The sequence below is a fragment of the Colossoma macropomum genome, unplaced genomic scaffold (assembly GCF_904425465.1).
Source record: "Colossoma macropomum unplaced genomic scaffold, Colossoma_macropomum, whole genome shotgun sequence".
NCBI classification, from domain to species: Eukaryota; Metazoa; Chordata; class Actinopteri; order Characiformes; family Serrasalmidae; genus Colossoma; species Colossoma macropomum.
This window is the reverse complement of record NW_023494784.1, coordinates 36226701-36249280: the sequence shown is the minus strand read 5'-3', so window position 1 is coordinate 36249280 and position 22580 is coordinate 36226701. Positions and strand designations below refer to the sequence as shown.

Sequence of the window (22580 nt, the reverse complement as noted above, 5' to 3'; positions counted from 1 at the left end):
AATAATAATAGTAATAATAGGAGGCCCGGTGGTGCAGTGGGTAGCGCGCTGTCGCCCCACAGCAAGAAGGGCCTGGGTTCAATTCCCGGCCGGGTGGCCAGGGTCGTTTCTGTGTGGAGTTTGCCTGTTCTCCCCGTGTCTGTGTGGGTTTCCTCCGGGTACTCCGGTTTCCTCCCACAGTCCAAAAACATGCAGTCAGGCCAATTGGACATGCTAAATTGCCCCTAGGTGTGAGTGAGTGTGTGAATGTGTATGTCTGTCTGTCTGCCCTGCGATGGACTGGCAACCTGTCCAGGGTGTATCCTGCCTTCTGCCCAATGACAGCTAGGATAGGCTCCAGCACCCCACCTCGACCCAGAAGGATAAGAGGTTTAGATGATGTATGTATATGTATGTATAATAATAAGAATTATTATTATTATTATTATTATTTTATTATTATTATTATTATTTTTTATGTTATTAATACTTTGTGGTTAACAAATACATTATTAGCACAGTTCATCTGTTGTGAGTAGAATAGTTAAATAGCTTTTAAAATAACAACTCATTAAGACACATTTCTGATTTGCAGAAATCACTAATCTTCTTTCCTTTTTAATAGCACTTGTGGATTAAAGACACCAACTTATCCAGTTTTGAATGCAGAATTATTTGCCATTCTTTTGTTATACAAGTCTTCAGCTGTGACAATATGGGGCCTACTTTGTTGTATTTCTCACTTCATAATGTGCCACATGTTTTCAGTGTGAGACAGTTCTGGACTGCAGGCAGGCCAGTCTAAGAAACACATTCTCTGATTATGCTGCTATTATGGTGTCATGTTGAAATGAACATAGGCGTCCCTGATAAAGATGCTGAAGTACATAGCTTCCAGTGTTAATGATGCCTTTACAGATTACTGCAAGTTACTCATGCCATGAGCACTAATACGCCCTTCACCATGACAGAACCTGGCTTTTATGCTGGTAACAAGCTGGATTGTCCTTTTGTTTGTTTGGCCCAGAGAACACGAAGCCTCGTCTGATCGTCTGAATACACATTTCTGATTTGCAAATACCACTGATATTTGTGTTCTACACTGGAATTAAGAAACACTAATAATGTAATACTAATAAAACCTTATTATCAATGATAATAATAACAATACTAATTCCTTGTGTGGGTCAACATACTTGGCCAACAAATCTGATTCTGATTTTGATTCTGATGTATAGTTTTGTGAAAAGTTTCATCCTGCTTGTGAGCTGTGATCTGCTCTCTGTGAGTTCTTTTCTCCTCTACACTTCCTCTGACTCCTCTCTAAAGAGAATATATTTATTGGACATCCTCTTCCTCGTTCAGTGCAAAGTGAATGAGCCCCGTCTTCACTCTCACCAGGTCTGTTATCATGATGGCGGCTCCTCAGATCAGGTTACTGTTCCTGATTTTCATCATGCTACATTGTGCAGGTACTGTTCTGATACTAATACAAATGATTTGCTATATTTCATACAGTGAGACAACTGGTCCTTTGTCTTTGTCTGGAAATAATAATAATTTGCACGAGTGCTGCAGAGCCTAAATAATGTTTAAAAATGTATGTATTTTAGCTGATCTGTACAGTAAAAATGGGTTAAATTCATCTGTTGTTACAGTAATTTAACAAGGTGTCTAAACATTCATTTATTATTTCAGATCCAGAGCGCTCTGACTCTGACAGCGGTCAGTATGTTCAAAGTGTACATTGTAGAATGAAGACTAAATGTAAAAACTTGTAAAAACATGAAATGTTTAATGTAGAAATATGAAAAATGTCTTACACTGTGATCAACTAAAAATATTTATATCCAATTAAGTTTACCTGGTAATTAGGGTAGATTCCGGTATTTGGGACACATCAATAAACTCCTGTTAATACATATTTTAGCTGCTGCTTTCTGAGAAAGCAGTGAGAATTTTTTGTTAATTAAATAGATTAAAACAAGGCCGTTATCATTCAGGGCCTACAACCACATATTGAGCAGCGCATTGTCCCATTTTTAGCTGAACCCATTTTAAATCAGCAGAGCTAAACACTAATTTTCAAACAAACCTTTTCAGATTTGTTTTTATGCAGATTTTTTCAGGCCTGATATCTACATGTACAACTCATTTTTTCAGTGCAAAAACATAAAAAACTAAATACTGATCTCTGTTTCTATTCATGTTACTGTTGTGTTAATATGTGTCAGAATCAGAGCTCTTCAAATATCTATTATTCACTCATTCATATTAGTGCCAAAACTGAAATTTACACAAAATGCAAAATGCAACAATTTCACGTTAATTACAATTACTAAGACAAGCACTGATTACTTTTATTAATTCACTTTTCACTTTTATTGCCACATTATATCCTCTATATATATCGTGATTCCCTGACTGTAATAGAGAGCACTAAATGTGACATCTTTTTCTGCAAATTATACCAAATAAAATAAGAAATTTAGATAAATTAAGAAAGCCAAAAAATGCTTTATTTGGCTAGTGAAAAACATATTGTCTGTAAGGTTTATCACAGAGTTTACTTTTTAAGCAATGAATGCTCACTTTAAAAAATGTAAAAGATGGACTGAGAATAGAGAGAATAGAAGTGTTTTAGAGTGATTAACTTAGTTCAGTCTTCATCTATCCGGTTTGTGATTTCAGAATTCTTTGTTCAGTCTGAGGCCAAATTCAACAAATTTATATTTAACTCAAATGTTGTAATTTATGTAAAACAAGAAACTGCCATGATATCAATATTTAAACAGCATAAATGACACCTGAAAACTGATAACACTACACACATACTTTCATTACTCACATAAATACTGAAGAAAACTTCTGTTCTTCCTGCAGATTCTACTGATGGATTTAATAAAAATATTCACACAATCAGCAGAACTGCTTCTCAAGGAGAAACTGTTGTTTTTCACTGTAATGTAAGTGGATATAAAGGAGCTGAAGGAGCTGATGTCGGATGGCGTAAGGAGGAGATTTTTCTTTTTATCTACAGCCCTGTTATTAACCAAACTGTGACAAACTACACATCAAGCAGAATGTATGTCGATCCCAACAATCCACGGACACTACAGATATCTGATGTACAGCCTTCAGACGCAGGAAACTATACATGTTTCCCATCAGTAGCACAAGAACAATGGATACTGACCATAGAAGGTAATTACCTATTAATGGCAGTGTTTGCATTTGTTTGATTTGAAAATGTATTTTATCACTTTTGGGATACTAATTATTTTTAATAAACTCTGTTTCCAGTCACTGAAAGTGAACCAGAGCTACACAGAGAAATGTTTCTCTACACCGTCCCCTCAGTTACAGGAGCTGCTGCAGTGTGTTCCTGTATTATCTTCTGTATTGTGTGGATTCACAGGTGAGTGACCATCACAACTGTACAAAAGATTCTAAATGTCATGAGTTTTTATTACTATACGTAGAAAACATTCCTCTCATTTTCCTAACCTTTGCCAAGAGTCGTAAATACTCAGGTATTTGTACTTGATTCATATACATTAGTATTATTTTAGGAACATTTGTACTTTACATGAGTATTATTGAAATTAACTGCTTGTACTTTTACTCAATTAAAACTTTTTTTTACTGTTGCCAGTTGAGTTCCCACACATTACTTAATTAATTTTTAGAATTAATATAAAATTACATGTAGCTGTTGTCGGAACAAAACCTCATACCTCCAAAATGGTAACTTTACAGGAGAAAGAAAAAACCTACTTTACTTTTAATGTAAGTCAATGGAACCAGAATTTTTTCCAAGTCGTTTTGGGCCATTTCTTCATGAAATTTACATACAATGTAAAGGACAACAGGCATTTTCAAATTATTTCAAAAACTGGAAAATGACAAAAACGGAGATACAAGGTTTTCTTCTGACAACAGCGATACGTTCAACAGTCTGGGTTACATGAAGTGTGATCAGCTCGTATGCCGTGTTAAAGGTCAGCATGCCCACACTCTTAAAGTGTAACTACACCCCACTATTTTCAGCTGCACCTCCGGCTCAACTTTGAAAAATGCTAAAAAATGGGTGGGGCACGCTGGGAGGGGCACTGTAGTGATGTACGGGATTGGAGGTGGGACTGCGAGGGAAACTGGGTGGGCTGGGCTACTGTGTTTATAGATCTAGCGTACGTTAGACCAGAAAATATGGAGAGAAACAAAACCAAACAGCACTTTTTCAACTGAGAGTCTTACGAGGTTGACGATTTTTCTCTACTACCATCCCCATCTTCGACGAGGGAAGGTGTTTCTGACCAGGCAGTGCGTCTTGAGCCTTAACAGTATGAGCCACTGACTCAAGCCGCTAAAGAGTTAATGTAGTGCCAAAAAATGATTAGCTGAGGCAGAGGCATCCAAACGATAGAACATTCCCTAAAACCGTGACAGCGCGCTTCTAATTATCTGTTCAGCAGGTCCATATTCGATATAAACCGAGTCCTGATTTCTTAGATGCACTGAATTCCGGATGAATAAAGCGGATTTCTTTGAACACTGTCTAAGTTTCATTCAGTTCGACATCAAGGTCGCAGACTGCCCCGGTCAGCCAGGGTTTGCTGTTCATTTACCGGTGTTACATCCTATTCAGTTCCCACTCAAATTCACCTTCCCCTGTATAAACTAAACCCTTGGCGCGCGCACACTCACTGAACAGAAATCAATGGCAAGCAGCACTGGAACTACGGAAAGCAGAAAAAAAGTTTGAGAATGGCTGTATACACAGTCAGTAACAATTGCCACTTAACGTTAACCTTTCCTGAACCGTTTGGCATTCCCGAGTTCCAGTGTTGCCTGCCGTTGATTTCTGTTCAGTGAGTCATGCCCGAGGGTCCTAGTTGTAAAGGAAAACGTGAGTTGAATGCAACACCGGCAGCTTTATGAAGACTCGCAAAAATCCTCACTTGATCGGTCCAACATCTTTATCATAAACTAAGCTCAGATAAACTGGGTTATTTACAGTTGGTACAGACAGCTAGCACTGGGGTATTTAGCTCAGCGCGTGAGTGCAGTTATCTCTGCTCTAGGCTCCTGTGCTTTTATATTTATGAGCGAAGCACAGGGCATCAGGGGGCGTTGATTGACTGATTTGCATAATGTGACGTGTCATGGTACTTCCATACGAAGACAGGTCAACCGTACCTATAGCAGAGTTGAACTACAGGGGCGCTGCAGAGGCGGAACTGACCATGATAAAAATGATATTTTTACAGTTTGGAAAGATGTGTTCACATTTTAAGCAAGGCTGGTGTATTTTATTATTACAGAGCAGTGCATTTCAGCTGTTAATGAAAAAAAGGCCTTAGGGTGAAGTTACTCTTTAAAGGAATCATTAAGCAAAAATTCAATTTACACAATTCTCCACTTAACCTCGGGGTGTTTAATCTGTCACCACATATTTGATTTCCAAATTTTGCTTCCTTAGTTTAGTACTGGAGCTATGAGGTTAACAGAGCTAACAAACACTACAAGTCAATAGTCACCCAAATCTTTTTAGTAAGTACATCCTAAAAACTTAAGCAGCATCCAGCTCTTCACTTTGGTCAGTCAGACCGTGTGTTAGAGCACAAATTAGATTTTTTTGCTGAACGAGTCATTAAATTTGATGTGTTAAACCCTTTACTTTTTACTTTCATATATTTGAGTATGTTTAAATTTTTAAACTTCCTCTCAGTTTTATTTTAGCTGAACACTTCCACTTGTTAAATGTTGATACATTACACAAACCTATACTGAAGTATAGATTCCTTGTACCTGTTACACCCCAACCACTACCTTTATCACAACCGCGTCCCATACTGGTCAATACATCTGATTATTATAAATATTTTGTATCTCTTATTAAAATGTTGCCATAATTAACTATATCTAGTGCTACTTAAATGCATTTTTCATATTGTTTAACAGTTTTAAGCAGGAGTTACTGAAACTGGCATTATTCTTGACTTCAAGCTGATAAAACTTTGCTGTCAGTGATAATGATGCCTGATTAAGTCCATTAGATGGACAGTTGTTTGGCCAATTTATGTTACACTGCAAGAGAAGATCACAGCTTATGATTTCTGTTACAGGAAATGGAAAAAGAAACAGGCTGCTGATATTAGTGGAACAAGGGATGAGCATGTGAGTCCTTTCTTACACATACTTAAAATACATACAATTAATGTATAATCAGTGGATGCTACTACAGACATTGATACTGGCCAGTGTTAGTGGCAGCCACAATATCAGTGTACCCAACAGCCTGTTTGTGAGTTGTGAGTTGTCTTGCACCTGTTTAAGAATCACTACTGGACTTTAAGGTTAGGTGACCTCTGACCGTGTGCACCATTGTACTGTGTATGTAACTCATTTGTTCAGTACAAGTATGTTCACTGTCAAAGTAATGTAAAATTTAATAGTCACCCTTTTAAAAAAAAAACATTAAATGCATGTAAACAACATATACATATACTATATTTTAACACTGCTATTGTTAATTTACAGAAATAGAATGTAAATTAATAAAAGAAAACTATCACTTTTATTTCTCAGACATTTGCTACTGTTATTATTATGATAAAATGCTATATGTGAGGGTGGTACAATGATGTGGAGAATGCCTGTAAGTCAGAGTAACTGGTTGAACTAATGAATGTGTTGAATTACAGTAAAAGGAAGTATTTCTAAAATAAGAAGAAATTACTGTAATGTTATAGATTTTTGCCATTTTTAATAAAACATTACTCTTTATTTTAAGAATTTAACATAATAAGGCAAATAAATATAAATTGTGTTCTAAAATTTCCAGAAATTTGGAAGAATGCAGAATGCTGCACATTTTCATTAAAATTGGTAGCATTCAGAAGAAAAAAGAAACATGCTAAAACATGGTGTGCATATGCTGCTGCAAGTCACCCTGCAAAGCCTGAAATAATCATTTAAAAGTCATGGAGACATGGGATTGGATTTCGCCTGAGTTTTTTGGACCACTTAATTTGTCTTTCACAAGTTTCTCTTTCACTGAGTTCTCTTTGAATACTCTTTCAATGTACTCACAATCATCATCAGACTCATCTGCCTAGCAAAGGGGTGCAAAACACAACCAGTGCAACAAAATGTTCTTCTGCATATTGCATGCATTTAAACATTTCCACCAGATGGGTCTCCAAATCCCCAAATCTTACATAGTGTAGCTCTAAGTTTGTTCTCTGTAGAGAATGTGTTAACTTATCGTCACTTAGAAAATGAATAGAATATGTTATTTGACCAAATATGTTCAACCTTTTGCACACAACTGTAGGTTGACAATTACTGAATGTAGCCCATCTGCAACATTTACTCAGACCCCGCTACCCCATCCATCAGTGGGAAAAGACTACTATATGACCACTGTTGGCCAGACACTATTAATATTAGTAGTTCAAGTCTACTCACTAACAATAGTCATTATTTTCCTAACTTTGTATCTGGGATCTCAATCTTGGACACACCCACCTCTTCAGTGCTGTTGGGCTCTGTAGGCAAGCTGTTAGTTTATTAGGTACCTACACTCACTGACCATTTGGGTGGTGGACCACTCTCAACACTGACACTGACATCATAGTGTTTGTTGTCACTGTGTTGTTTCTAAGGTTTTTAAATGCGTAATTATTGGCCACGCCATTTTGTAGATGTGAAATTAGAGACCACAGATGTAGTAGTTTCTGACCACAGAGGCGTTCTTGGCTGAACAGTTTTGGGTTGTGGACCGCTCTTAATTAAGCAGTGACAGTGATGTATGTGAAAAGCAATGCCACTGAGCACGCTAACATGCTAACATACTACTACTGCGTGAGTGTCAGTTCTGTTCTGAGAATGATCCACCACCCAAATGGTCATTGAATGTGGACAGAGTCAAATGGAACTGAAGAAGCGGGAGTGTCCAAGTTTAAGATTCTGAAAGTGATACAAAATTCTGAAAATAGTGACTAATAATGGAAATATATGAAATACATTTTTTAATTAATAATAATAATTATAATAATACATGAACCACTTCACTGGACAAAATGATCACACCATTATATATACATAGATACATGTGATAGTAATAAGGTAAGAAATAGCACTAGTTTACTATATAACTAAAGAAATTTGGATAATATAACTAAATGCATTTTTGTTATTATCTCAGAATCCAATCTCAAGTATTTATAAGCTCTACAGGCAAATTCACCACACACTGATGTAGTTTAGATAAATCTACATTCAATTTCTGAAGACAATTACTGAATGAAAGAAGCCAAATGTTTAGAGTAAAATGCCATCACGACAATTTCATCGTTATTTACGATGACCCTGCAAATGAACGTTTTTCTCTCTTATCTAATCTGTCTGTGCTCTCAGGCAAAGGCACTTCAGACTTTTCGCCCTCACAGAGACACGCTGACTTCCTGTGTAAGTTTCTAACCAAAGCCAACATGAGTCCAACCCCCCAACACACACACGCTACCCCTACCACTTAACTCATAATGCCTTACTCAATAATTACTGCATATGATAAGGTCACAATGTGCTGTTTTCTTCTTTCTCTACACACTAATCTGTTTGTCCCTCTCTGTTTCATAGGACTACACCAGGATAAGCCTATACGAAGCTGCCCTAGACAGCTACAGAGTTGCTGCTTGAGATCTTTACCAGCATCTACAACCACTTTTCCTGCCACCTGTCCACTGGAAAAAAAGGTTTCACACATTTGTCTGACACACTGACAGTCTGGTGGGTGTTTGCATGTCAGAATGTGTCTCAGAAATGGGTGGGGTGTTAACTGGATGTTAAAAAATTTAGCTGCCTTTCAGGCAGAAGATTGTATGCTTAAGACCAAGTTTTGACGGTAATTACTTGTTTTATGAAAACTGAAATGAATGAAGGGTTTTTACCATAGAAAAACAAAAACAAAAACAAATCTATATACAAAAAACAATGGATTCATACTCATAAATATGCATAATTTAAGCTTTTTTGCTGCACCTATTGTATTATTTGTCTTATTTCATTTTAAAAGCCAAAATTTGTTTAAACAACAAGCCTTATATACATTTTATTTGCTGCCTTTTACATTAAAATGTCTATCAGTGTTTTCCATGTTAAATAAATAAATAAATAACTTGTGAAAAAGACAAATTATTCGGAATCTATGTGTGTACATTTGATTTGTCAAATGTTAATGTTAAAGCAGTCATTTTTATATAAATAGCTGGGCTATTAGCAGTAATAGACTGTCAATGAAGTATTGCTTTTATCTATAGCTGGATGTTCTCCATTCGCCATTATAAAGGTGAATGACTGGTGCAAATTTTAAGACACTGTTACTGTTTACATCATCTTTCAGTTTCACACACAGTAAAAGTGCACATGCAGACATTTTTCACTCAGACTTAGAAGGCCATTCAGACTTCTCCATTTCCAGTTTTTGAGGCCCTCATCTTTACAAAATGTTTATCTTTTTTTCTCTGCTCTGAAACACCTCAGCCTTCCGCCCAATGACAGCAGGGATAGGCTCCAGCACCCCACCAAGACCCAGAAGGATAGCGGTTTAGAGTGATGTGTGTTTGTATGTGTGTGTGAGAGAGTGTGAGTGAGTGAGTGAGTGAAACACCTCATCCAAAGAGGAATGCTCAGCTCATTTGCAGGGAGTTTTATTTTGGAGGGCAGGGCTAGGCGCTGGTTGTTGTAGGTGAGTAAGTGAACCTAGCCCGCTAAAGGTGAGAGCGGGTAGCTAGCAGAGCAGTGTTTTTTCCCTATTCATTTTACATACTGTTTTGCTCAGAAATTCAAGTAAAGCTGAACATGGACCAGGAGCTGTATTACAGAAACTTAAGTCTGAAATCTTATCCACTTAGTCATATGACAACTTCAGTTAGGACTGAATTTACAACAGAAGCTATTATGCTTTAAAAATCCCAGGCACTGCAGTCACAATCTCCACTGTCCTCTCTTATTACTTTTGATGAAAACTAATCAGATAAAACATTACAGTGATGGTGGTAAATAAGGAGGAGACAGAGCTGAAGAAAAAACGTTGCTAAAGCATTTAGGAAATGGAAACTGAAACTGGGCGGCGACACTCTGATAAACAGCATGAAGCGCTGTGACAATAGCAAAAAAAAACAAAAAACAGTTTTGTTGGACCTTTTTTTACATCACTAACGGTAGCTGTCTGGCTAACTAGATTATTTTGATTACATATTTACCTGTCAGCTGTGGGCATGTGGTCATTTGCTAGGTAACAGACAGGATAGTTGATTGTCCACTTTGATCGAGTAGGTTAAGAATTTCTAACTTGAGATAAGATGCTGTAAGATAAGCTTCTGCAATATGAATTTGTGAAAAATCTTCTCCTTATCTGTCAGATTTTAAGTTAAGACAAAAAGATAGGAAGTTTCTGTAATACTCCAAGTTTCTTCTGAGAACCCCCCCCATGTTGCAATATATATTGTTGCTGCCAGAACACATTTTGTCAGAAAATTGTTGTGAGCTCAGTAGGGGAAGTAGAATGTGTCTGACTTGATGGCAGTGTTTTTATACCCCACCCCTGCAGTCATCGGCAGTTTACATTGACCATCAAGTCAGGCTGAGTCAAAAACAAATGCAGGAATTGCCACTCTGGGCCTGGAAACCCTTGGTATGGTGCTATGTCACTTTGGAGGAGTGGGCACAAAACATCTTGCAAGAGCTGCATAATGAGCCTTGAAGATGGTTGTCAGAGGAAGTGCGGAAGCAGAAGATGTTGTCGGAGGAAGCGAGGAAGAGAACTGGACAAGAGTAAATCTCGAACTGGCTTTTACTCGTTGGTGAGAGCTAAAAGAGATAAAAGGATGCAGGACAGTCTCACGGCAATTCAACAGCAGAGTGTTCATCCCTGCCAGTGTTATTTATGAAAGATGGTGATGTAGGCTGTATCCTTATCTATGCCATCCCTGTCTTACAGAGTTTTTAAATTGTTATTATATTATATTATTATATTATGAGTCTCATTTCAGGCTAAACTAGCATGCAAAGAAATAAATTCATCTCACACCAAACAGTTTGGTCAGTTTTTGTCAATCTCATGCCAAATGAGCCTTGAAAGTTTGCAACCTCCTGTAATAAAATCCTGTACTATTACTCTACCTTGTGAGTCGACATGGTTCTTTCTCTTCTGATGTTGTCTTTGCTGATGTTGTGCTGAATTCCGTCTTGCCATCAGATGCCAGCTCCTCTTTGTGTGCATGCATGCCACACAGGCATATGGACACTACAGATTTACTAGAAAAATAGAAAATAGAAAAATAGTATCCATATGGCTGCATGATGCACATGCCCGTGAAGGGGAGTCGGATTCTGTGTCCAGCTCATCTACAAATGCCCATGAACATGAGGAGGCCTCACAGTGTGATTTGTATTTACAACAGTGGTGAAAAAGTGAAATACATTCCACAACTGTAGGGGGCGCCCAAGAGCAAAAATGACCAATTCTTGCATCATGCTGCTTTAATCAGTGATCGGTCACTATTCACCCTTTAATTTAAGTGCTAACAGGTTCCATTTAGACCAATACACTGGATTCAGAGCTGTCTTTGGGGTTTACAAAACAGGTTAGAAAACTTTGATGTGCATAATAGTAGGGTCATTCTTTCACCTCCCTTCTGACTCTGAGGGGTTGTGGTCTGATGTTCTGCCTTTAGAAACCCACTTCCTCCATCTTCACTCTCTAGTGTATCTGTCAAAACTTCAGCAGATATCTAATCTTACACAGCAGATATCTAATCTTACACAGCGCTAAGAGTGTAAGATAGACACACGTTTATTTTATCACACGAGGAATGAAACAGCTGTCACAGTGACTACTACAATGTTGCATCTGGGTCCCTGCATCATCGCCTTTCTTCTAACTTGTGGAGGTATTTGTTTCTTTTTATGTCAGTGATATAACTAGCTTTGTTGCCTTTTCATCTTTCCTGTGTGTAACGTATCAAAGCAGGCTTTTAAACTAATGTAAATGCGATTGTTTTGTATGATTCAGAAATTGAATGTAGGTGACTCTAAAATATGTGCTAATTAGACACTGAATTTTAATTATTCAACAACTATGAAGAATCTGAGCCAAGAATAGAGATGTTTCTGAGCATGCAGTTAATTCTGTGCTGTAGTTCAGATAATTTATTAAATATTTGAATTCAAAGTTTTTGTTCAGTCTGATGTTGGTTCATTGCATTTGCTTTTCGTTCAAATTGATTTAAAAATAAGAAACAATCCATAACATAAATGCTGTGAAAATCTATCATGCCATTTTGCAGCATTTATGACAACATCTGTCATAACTGATATAACTGTCTCCATGCTGTTACACTCACATACACTCCTCACTTAAGACAGCAAAACTGATACACAACTTCTGTTCTTCCTGCAGATTCTACTGATGGATTTAATAAAAATATTCACACAATCAACAGAACTGCTTCTCAGGGAGAAACTGTTGTTTTTCACTGTAATGTAAGTGGATATAAAGGAGCTGAAGGAGCTGATGTCGGATGGCGTAAGGAGGAGATTCTTCTTTTTAACTACAGCCCTGTTATTAACCAAACTGTGACAAACTACACATCAAGCAGAATGTATGTCGATCCCAACAATCCACGGAAACTACAGATATCTGATGTACAGCCTTCAGACGCAGGAAACTATACATGTTTCCCATCAGTAGCACAAGAACAATGGATATTGACCATAGAAGGTAATTATTTTTTTTCTTTAGGACATCACCTGAAAGATACTTTTTGTGTGTAATAAAATTTGCGCTTAATGCAGATGATCTGTTATGATACCAATTATTTTTTATCTGTTTCTAATTCCAGTTTCTGAGAGTGAACCAGAGCTGCTCAGACAAATGTTTCACTACATCGTCCCCTCAGTTACAGGAGCTGTTGCAGTGTGCTTTATTATCATCTGCACTGTGTGGATTTACAGGTGAATGACCAGCACAACAGATTCAGAGAAACTGCCCAATGACAACAAAGGCTATTGTGTACTGTATATTATAAATGTCATGGGACTTTCTGTCTATGGGTCTAAAAAAATCACCGCATTTTCCTAACCACGACCCCATCACCACTACAGACCATATTAAACAAAAAACAGGGCATTATAAAAAATATTGAACACTTCTTAACAAAATGACACTTATGTAATATTTCATCTTCAGTTCTTTTAATGTTGTTTATCATATGAACAATGAATACTGAAAATACATGTTATTTGTAGCATTTAAGCAGCCACAGGCAGGGATTACTGAACCAGTGCCACAGTCTTACCAATGCTGCAGTGTGACTTTGCTGAGACCATAAAAGAAGCTAGAGGTGTAATGATTTGATTTGATTATGATTCAAAGAAATAGTGAATCAGGAAGTCTCACATTTCATTGTAATTTGATTTGATTTGATTATTGTGGTAAAATTCAAATATAGTTTAACTCAATGTGACTAGAGGAACTATTTACACAATTGTGGAATACAGAAAATAAAAAAATAAAAAATTACACAAGCATTTTTTGAACATAAAGCATCACAAGAACTACAATGCTGTGGAATCATCACCTTCAAATCAACAGAGCAAGGCATCATTGTATTTTTATACCCCTAAAACATTTGAAATCTTATGTCATTATTGTTGGTTTAAGGCTTTTCTTGTTACAGGATCAAAAACATGCCTATCAGTTTTGCTAATTCATGATTAAAACTTTTAACTCCATTAAATGTTAAAAGTAAATTAGAAGATTCTCTTGTGAGATCAGATGGAAAGACAAAGGAAACCCAGGGCCCACCAGCAGGCCCAACGTTTTATTACACACTTCTATAACCTAAGAATAGCTCAGTCAGTTTGCAATGAAGTCCCTGTAATTACTGAACAATAAGCCTCAGTATATCACTGCTGTCAGAAGAAAACCATGCATCTCCATTTTTGTGGTGTTTCAGTCTGGTTCCATTGACTTACATTAAAAATAAAGTAGGTTTTTTCCTTTTCCTGTAAAGTTCGCATTTTGGAGATACATGGTTTTCTTCCGACAACAGCGATATAATAAGCCTAAGATTTTAAAGGACTAAGACTTTCCTGCTGCTCCTTTATTTATCCTAAGCAAAAGAGCCCAGTAATCTCACGTCTCCTTTAGATTTTTAGTAAGAATGTTTAATAAAGTCATATATTGCGTTCAGAAGTTCAGATCTGCAACCAAACTCTCATCTCTTCTTCATCTCTGCTGTATCTCATGTCTCCTTTTTGTCTAATTCTATTTCTCCTAAAGAATTCAGGAGACTATTAAGTCTCCTGAATCATCAAAGATCAGCATTTGAGAAATGAAATTTTGATTTCTGTTGCAGGAAACGGAAAACGAAGAACAAGAAAATACGGAATGAGCTTGTGAGTTCTTTCTTTGCATATATCTTTGAATGACATTTTGAATAATATACATATCATTAATAAATAACTGGTGGCCATAACAGAGCTGCCTGCTGCATGTGGGTGTAACTAACAAACCCCTGTGCCTTGTAGAAGCAGATGCAAGTTTTGATAAATCTATTTTGGCACCATCTTTGTGGTTTGAAGTTAGATGATTGCTGATATCATGTATCATGTGTTTCCACTGTATTATTGCACAAATTCTCTGTTCCTGATCATAAAGCTGATGCTAGAGGAATTTTAAATACATGTATATTGTAGCGTGGGCGGTACAAAGAAAAGAAGCTTAGACAACTCAAAGTTTATGCCAATGATGCAGCTTTATTTTGACAGAGCAGCCAGAGTAAAAAAGAGGAAAAACTCTTATTTCCATTAGAGAAATATGCTCTTTAAGCCTCTAGCTCTGCTGGGGGTTATGAATCAGCACCCAAACCTGGATAACGGTGCGTAACACTCCCAAACATGGTACCTACCGAAGCTCCAGCGTTCTCATAACCCGTAAACATTTAGTTTTAAGAACTAAATACAGCCAGGCTAAACATGAGCACAGCCCCCCACCGCCCCTCATTTGCCAAGAGCAGCAAGCTTGCTGCCTACCAGTCCCACAAGACAAAGTCTTTGAAATGTCTAGGATTCCATCACCCTCTCTTCGAGGGCTCCCAGCCCAAGTGGGTACCTGACGTCTTCACAGGCTTAGCCTCTGGGCTCTCCACTGATGCTGTTGGAGTGTCATGATCCTCTGGATCACTGGGGGGCATTGAGGGGGTGCCAAAGTTGCTGGAAAGAGTTTGCCAGAGAGCTTGTAGCCTGGGGTTTTCTATGTGGCTGGGGAGTTTTGGTTGTGTCCTGGGGGCATCGTTCTGGAGGGCTACAAGGACTAGGGCCCCCACCCCCGATCCTTCGAATACAGAGCTAAGCACTCCGGATTCAACACCATGTGGTACCGGGTTTAGGTGCACACCTGATACATCATGTCTGGCAGCCTTTCCACCACAAAGCAGGGTCCCATCCATTCACTGTCCAGCTTGGGAGAGCAGCCTTTCTGGCAGTGCAGATTAAGACTTCTTTAAGACACCCAGACTTCTATACTGGCTGAAACTCCTGGCCCTTGAGCCACAGGTCATAGCCCTGCTTTTGCAAGAACCCCAACTGGGCCAGGTGCTTCCTGACTGAATACTGTATTACCTCCATCCTCTGCTGCAGGGGTGCTTGGGACTGTTCTTGTGGGCCCTTGTGGCTCCCCACACAGAATAGTAACAGAAGTATTATTTATTGATGTTTCCAACAATATAATCCTAAAAAACTGTAATCCATGAAAAAGTAAATGTAATCTGAATATGGCTATTTTTAAAGGTATACTACTCATTTCTGTAATTAGATTTTGTAATTACATGTAGTCTGTTACTACCCAACACTGTTTGCCACTAATGGGACTTTGTGCACTGTGCCCATAAATGGTAGTCTGCCTTGTCAAGACTCAATTCAACTGTCCTAAACTAAGCTGCTGATTTCCCTGTATCTCCGTTACTGGTATTAGGAGCAATGACTGGCCAGCTTGGTCTAATTTTTCAAGAAGGTCAAAAAACTCCAAGGAAACTCCAAATAAGACAAAAGCATTCAGAGTAAAGTGATGAGTTTATATAAACACTATTTTTCTCCTATTTCAATTATTCTTCAGTGTTTACCCATCTTAGCGCAGTTTGTGTTTCATATGTAAGTCAGATATCTCACTACCACCAGCTGTATTTGCTACTAACTGGCTGCTGGATGCTGCCGGAAGCCTTAGGTGTGTGGGCATGGTGTTAGTGATCAGTGTGGTACTAAATAAATAAGCCCCCTCACCACAGCAGTTGATGTACTGATAGTAACGGCCTGTAGAGCTTCTTTCCTGAAGGTGGTTTAGTAGCCAGTGATAAGATCAAAGACCTTTTTTAATGCATGTACTACTGTACAGTGTTTCTCCTTCCATAGGACTATTTGGTGTCTAGTTCCAGTCCTCTGTATCAGAATATATACTTTCATCACAGTTACTCCTCAATTACTAGATTAGAAATCACTCCCATTATTATGGAAAATTACCTTCACTTTTCACTTATCTGAAATAAAAGAGTTTGATTTGGTATGGAAGCATTGTCAAAATTTCAAAGCAATACTCTCAGGCCCATACAGTCATATGGATTGTTCAACATATGGAAACTAAACTGCAAAAACAGTAGTGTGATTAAACTATTTTTGTAATGTTACAAAAAACAATTGCATTTACATACAGCCACCTTTTCAGCCTATCTCAGTTTAGCCCCGCCCATTCTCGTTGAAGTTGCAAGGAATGTTTTAGCCTGGACTGCTTTGTGAATGAAGCACAATACAGTGAAGGCAATCAGAACAGAGCTCATTTACACATTTTAGACTTAAATGCACAGTAACAAAAACAGCCTGTTTAATTCTATGTAATAAAGAGAGGCTGGACAATGTGCAGGGATTAGGTGTGACTGTTTTGGAACATAAAACTACAAAAATGTATCAAGTGGACCTCAGAGGAAAACAAAGAAAAATGTAGGATATTGGGCCTTTATCTAATATAACTCTCTACAGGCCTGTATACAGGGTCTGCTAGTTAAAGCATTAATGCTTTCAGGGGATTAGAGGAGGGTGCTCCCTAATAAAATTCAGTCACATTATATTTACTAAAATATAACATTTATAAATTTAGAAAAAAAGTTTTAATGAAATGTGAAAAATAAGAATAAAAAACAAGATCTCTTATTGTAAACGCACTTAGAGTGAAGCTCCAACAGTGGGCTTTTCCCACCCCCCGGTGGTCAGCAATGGAGTGACTTTTGTGCCAAAGGTTTCAAAATGGGTCTTGCCTTGGACTAACATTTCTATGAAAAGAACTTTAACTAGTACAGAACTTTTATATATTTTTGAGGTTCTTTAAACTTCTAAAAAGGTTCATCACCCTCATACAGCTCATTTACAGCATGGTTCTTTAAAGAACCATCCATTCTTTAGGGAAGCCGAAGTGGTTCTTCTATGTTTTTTGAATGTACCAGATTGTATCATTAATGTTTCTGTCCAACATGTGCTTGTGGACATTAGCCCGTGTTCACAGATGTAAGAAGGCGTAGGTTTTGTAGGAAGTGCAGGGAGGACCACCAACTCATGAATATGCAATTCACTGATTTTTTAATTTGTTGGTGCTAAAATTTGGTGTATCACAACATCTTACAGTAGTTGTGTAAGGTATGGCTGTCTCACAGTTTAATTCACAATAACAAACAGGAAAGAATGTTTTTATTTTCTAGAATTCTCTCTTTGCTTCTACGTTGTGGCACATTGTTTCGGGTGGGGAGGAAACGTCCACCTTAAATGTACATTGGCTAACTGGAATTTGGCATGATCAATAAGCAGAGCTCCATGAGCAGTTCTATTTAAAATTCTGATAGAATAAGTTAATTAAAACGTTGTTTTGATGAGAAAAAATGTTTTATAGGGTTATAAATTAAATCAGCTGGATGTTTAACATAAACTGTCTAGCTGAGATTGTTAGACAGGATGTTGTTCAGGCTAATAGCTTGCAGTGTGTTCTTTGTGGTCTTATACCACAAAGCTTTTGTTTTGTTTTTCTTTTTCGGTTGGACACTAAACAATAAGATTAATTTGTTTCAAAATTGTAATTTTTTAATGTAAATTTTTATGTAACACATTATTTAAAATTAAATCCTTAGTCATGCCATCAAAGACAGCTGCCTGGGTCCTTTCTAAAGAAAATCATGGGTTTGGTTCCTGGGTTCATTCAGAGAGAGAAACAGAAGACACAGCAGTTTACACACCTACACGTTGGTTGCTTGCATGTGGTTTCTGACTCTGCATGACATAATGTAGTTATGTTATAACTGAACATGCCTGAAACCCCTCCTTCTTCCAATCTATAAATTCACATCCTCACCTTCTGTTCCCGTGATGAAGAGTTCGCAGTCCCCACCGCCACCCCATCTCCTCCATGTTCTTCAGTCCTGCATCAGTCCTACTACAGCTATGAGGGGGTCCGGCCTTCTAGATACAGGCAGAAACTGCCCAGAACTCCAGCCCAAGTTCTCAGAGTCACCCCCGCCCCACCCCTCCCTCAATCAGCCAGTTAGTTCCTTAAAGCTGCTGCACCATTTAAGGTGGAACGGAAAATTGAATAAGAAGCTGGTGAATAGGAGTACATTAAGTTGGAATACAAAAATCTAAACACATTCTGAACTTGAGATGAACTTGAGCTTCATCTCACATGTGCTACAGCTGCGCTCCATCAAATCTGTCATGCAGTGCTTCTCTAGTGATGTGTGGTAGAGTTTTTGGTAAAACCATCAACATGACCAAAACAACTGTGGTCTCTGACAAACCTTAATCTATCATTTGATCCAGTGGTGTAGACAGTCATTTTTGTTTAGGCCAGCTTACTAGATACAATTTCCAAATGCGCTAATGTCATAACTGCAGGCTCCATGTTCCAGACAGCCATGCAGTCAACACCCTACCTATTCCAACACTTCTGCTCTGTGGTGATACAAAACAACATCAATCAGCTGGAATGCTGGATTCACATAAACTCATCCAACATTGCAGCATCCTTCACTATAAAGCATTTGTTCGCTCACCACATGCATGTTTACCCAATGAAGACGATGTGACTGAGATAAAATCAGACAGCTGAGTTGTGCAAAAAACAACAGAAAAGTACAAGAGCACTGTAACTACCAAATTCACAGAAAAGTGATGATGACCGTGTTTTTTCAGCTTTGGATGAGTAAAAATTTATGTACTCTACCGGGCAGAATTACATCTTTTAACTGCAGCTGGAGCTTCAATTCAAACACTGGCACGCTGATAAACATAGCAGTGGATGCTAAGCAGTGATTAGAGGGCTGAGGAAGTAAGGTGGAGCTTGGAGGAGAGCATAATGATTTGATTGGCCATTATACAATAATAGCATTCACAGAAAACAAATCAAATTTCATTATTTAAAAAAAAAAAATTGGCCGTCGGTGTCAGAAACCACATAAGCAAGCAAGCTTTTCAATGTGGGGGGAATTAAATGATCTCCACCTTCAACATTTAGCTTTCATTACTTGTAGGCTACAATAGTCTCATCACTCTAATGCAAAACTAAGGACATGAACTTCACACACCAAACACGTCTTGGCTGATCAAATGCACAAATTTTTTTTATCAGTGAAATGTCATTTTAATATTTTGCTTGCAGATCTTATAAACTGGTTTAATCCATTTGATGGAAAGTTAATTGTCGTGTCATTTATCTTTTGTTTATCAATAGCAAACACGAGGAGGAATGGACCACGCTCAGAACCGCCAGTATTTTGAGAAATTTAACTCTATATATGGAGAAGTTAAATGAAGATTTCACTGGCAGACTCACTGGAGTCTGGAATCTTACTGGTAAGCATTGAATGGCATTTCATACAGTTTTAAATCTTTAATCCAATAAATGCAAAATGCAGAAAATAACCTAACCTAAATTTCTGAATGACGTCATGACTTTGAACATAAAAGTCTCTCCTGTACTAGTTCAATCAGCTCTTTATGCACAATGGTTAACAGTTTGAAGACACCTGCTCATCCACCGTTGGCCATAATACAATCTTTAATCATTTTAATTTACCAAAGAGTTTTACCAACAGTTACTTCTTTAAGAGCTGGATTGTTTGACATGCATTAAGCCCAGTCTTGACTGCAATCCCACAGGTGTTTCACTTTTAAAAATTAAATACTGTCTGTGCTTAGGTTTAATCTTGGTCTAAGAAACTGGCCATAAATGTTCTATTATGTGTATTAATGTAAATGTAGTAGATTTATTTTACCAATAGACTGAAAGTAAATAAATAAAATCACACATGTTGTTTTCCAGCTCTTACATAAACTATGGTTTCTAAAATGGTCATCAGTAAAGTCTTTTTTTCACACAGTAAGTGGGATAAATCAAAGTAAGAGCAAGAGGACATCATTCAGCCTGGTGTGGAGAGACTAATCTACAGATTACACAAGACAAGCTAAAGACTTCAGCATCTATTCAAGATGTTCAATTATGATACAGTGCAGTTCACTTGTTGATGCTCAGAAGATGGCAACAGATTTTGAAGGCAACAGAAATCAGAACATGGGGTTGGATAGAATAATCAGTAATAGGACTGAATAATGGGTTAGATTATATTATTCATTATCATATGCACCAAAAATTGATAGTTCTTCAAGGGTTCTTTGGTAAAGAAAATGGTTTTGTAAAGAACCATGAGCACTCAAAGAACCCTTTGCATGATTAGTGTTCAAAGTGCTATCAGTCATGTGAGGTGCATTTCTGTCTTCTGTCTAGTAACAAGAAAACAGACTGCAGATGTATATATGTCAATATATTTTATGTAATATTGTACAATATGTCAGTCACAGTCAGGGGTAATTTCATATGATTTCTTGGTCAATTTTAATTAAGGTTTGTATTAGATAATTATGTATTACACACAATACTTTATAAAAATAAAACATGAAATAAAATCAAAATGTATGAACTTTTTTTAAAACAACCTCAAACACATTTAATTTTGGTTAATTGATACACTTTTTCATGCACTGTCAGAGGTAATCATGGCCTCTTCAATGCCAAACACTGCAGTATATTCTTACACAAATTGTGAACAGTTATTAATCTGGATTACATGAAATACTTATAATAAACAACTGAAATTACATTGTAGGAACAAAAAGAACCAAAATATAGTCCTGAACAACATTTTCCAACTGTATCTTCAATTACATGGAAATATATGTGGCTCACCAAAGATACTGTTGCTATGAATTGTTATTATCTATTCAGCCTACAGCAGTTTAGCTCCACCCATTCACACTGATGTTATAAGCAGTGTTTCAGCCTGGACTGCTTTTTGAATGAAACACAATACATGGCAGCCAATCAGAAGAAACGCCATTTACGTACATCAGTTTTAAAGGCACAGTATCAAAACAACCAGTTTAATTCTAAAGGATAAACAGAGGTTGTAAAATACTCATGAAAAATGAATCATGATCTTTTTAATACATGAAACCACACAAGGGAAATATACCTACAAGGAAAATGCAGGATATGGGCCCTTTAATAGTGAAGCTGGCTTTGGACCAGTCTAAAAGTAGTCCTGTTTCAGGAATCTCTATTCTTTTCTGTTATGATGTTGTTTTCTTGGCCCAACCCCTCACACTGTGGTCTATATATATAGATCCCTAATAAACAAATAGGCCTTTTCATATAACATAGCACAATACTTTTAAGTGACTCCAGGCTGAAAGCAGTGATCTTATTTTAGGAAATATATTCTTCTATGAAAAGGACAGGTTTTTAGTGATCCAACATGTTTGACCCTTTGTATTATGGTCTGTTATACTGTAGATTCATGAAGGCCAACTAGGTCTTTTTTATAACACATATTGTCCTGGATTTAAAAGTAACAATAACTTTGGCCTAGTCTGAAACCAAATGATCTTATCTAAGAAGTCTTATTCTTTTATGTTAAGGTATGTTTATGGTGCTCCATTGTGCTTACAGTTTTTTTTTACATCATGGAACGGATATGGAGTCCTGAAGGTACAACTCTCAAGACATATTAAATATAAAGCGCTTTCTTCTTAAAAGCAAGATTTGTTGGGTCAGCAAAATGAAGTTCAGACATGTGACATTGTTATCAAAAATGTGATATATTTAAAAAAAAGTTTTAAAATAAGTGTAAAAAGTATGAAAATGTGTTTCCGAACTTGTCACCACAACAAAAACAATTCGGAAATTCATCAATTCATCACATTTCATCAGTGCCTTTTACAAGCAAAATATTAGTTGTGCAGCAACACTTAAAGGTGACATGTAGTGAGTTCTACTTTGAGGTTCCTTTGAGTTCCATGCCTCCTCCACTGTACATTCAACTATAGAAACTAGACCTTTTTTGTCCTAGAAGACACTAGTTATCCTCACAAAACCACAGCTGCATTTGTAACAAGATAAGAAAACTCATTTTTCTTGACGTTGAATGAGATAAATTAACATTTTT

At 37.2% G+C, this 22580-nt stretch overlaps 1 protein-coding gene across 1 annotated transcript; it reads left to right on the top strand.

Annotated features, from left to right (window-relative positions):
- The first annotated feature begins 11831 nt into the window (after positions 1 to 11831).
- Positions 11832 to 20992, top strand: LOC118808172. The gene is made up of 6 exons (XM_036570653.1): positions 11832 to 11939; positions 12449 to 12769; positions 12891 to 13002; positions 14409 to 14448; positions 19811 to 19932; positions 20460 to 20992. Exons 1-5 carry the CDS (start codon positions 11891 to 11893, stop codon positions 19889 to 19891), a joined length of 603 nt encoding a protein of 200 aa, XP_036426546.1. The 5' UTR covers positions 11832 to 11890; the 3' UTR covers positions 19892 to 19932; positions 20460 to 20992.
- The last annotated feature ends 1588 nt before the right edge of the window (positions 20993 to 22580 follow it).

What these genes read in the sequence shown, in the direction of transcription:
- LOC118808172 (XM_036570653.1), top strand. Translation starts at nt 11,891, where the DNA reads ATGTTGCATCTGGGTCCCTGCATCATCGCCTTTCTTCTAACTTGTGGA. An exon ending in ATGGATATTGACCATAGAAG is followed by an intron (nt 12,770 to 12,890) that starts GTAATTATTTTT and finishes TTCTAATTCCAG; the next exon opens with TTTCTGAGAGTGAACCAGAG. An exon ending in AGAAAATACGGAATGAGCTT is followed by an intron (nt 14,449 to 19,810) that starts GTGAGTTCTTTC and finishes GTTTATCAATAG; the next exon opens with CAAACACGAGGAGGAATGGA.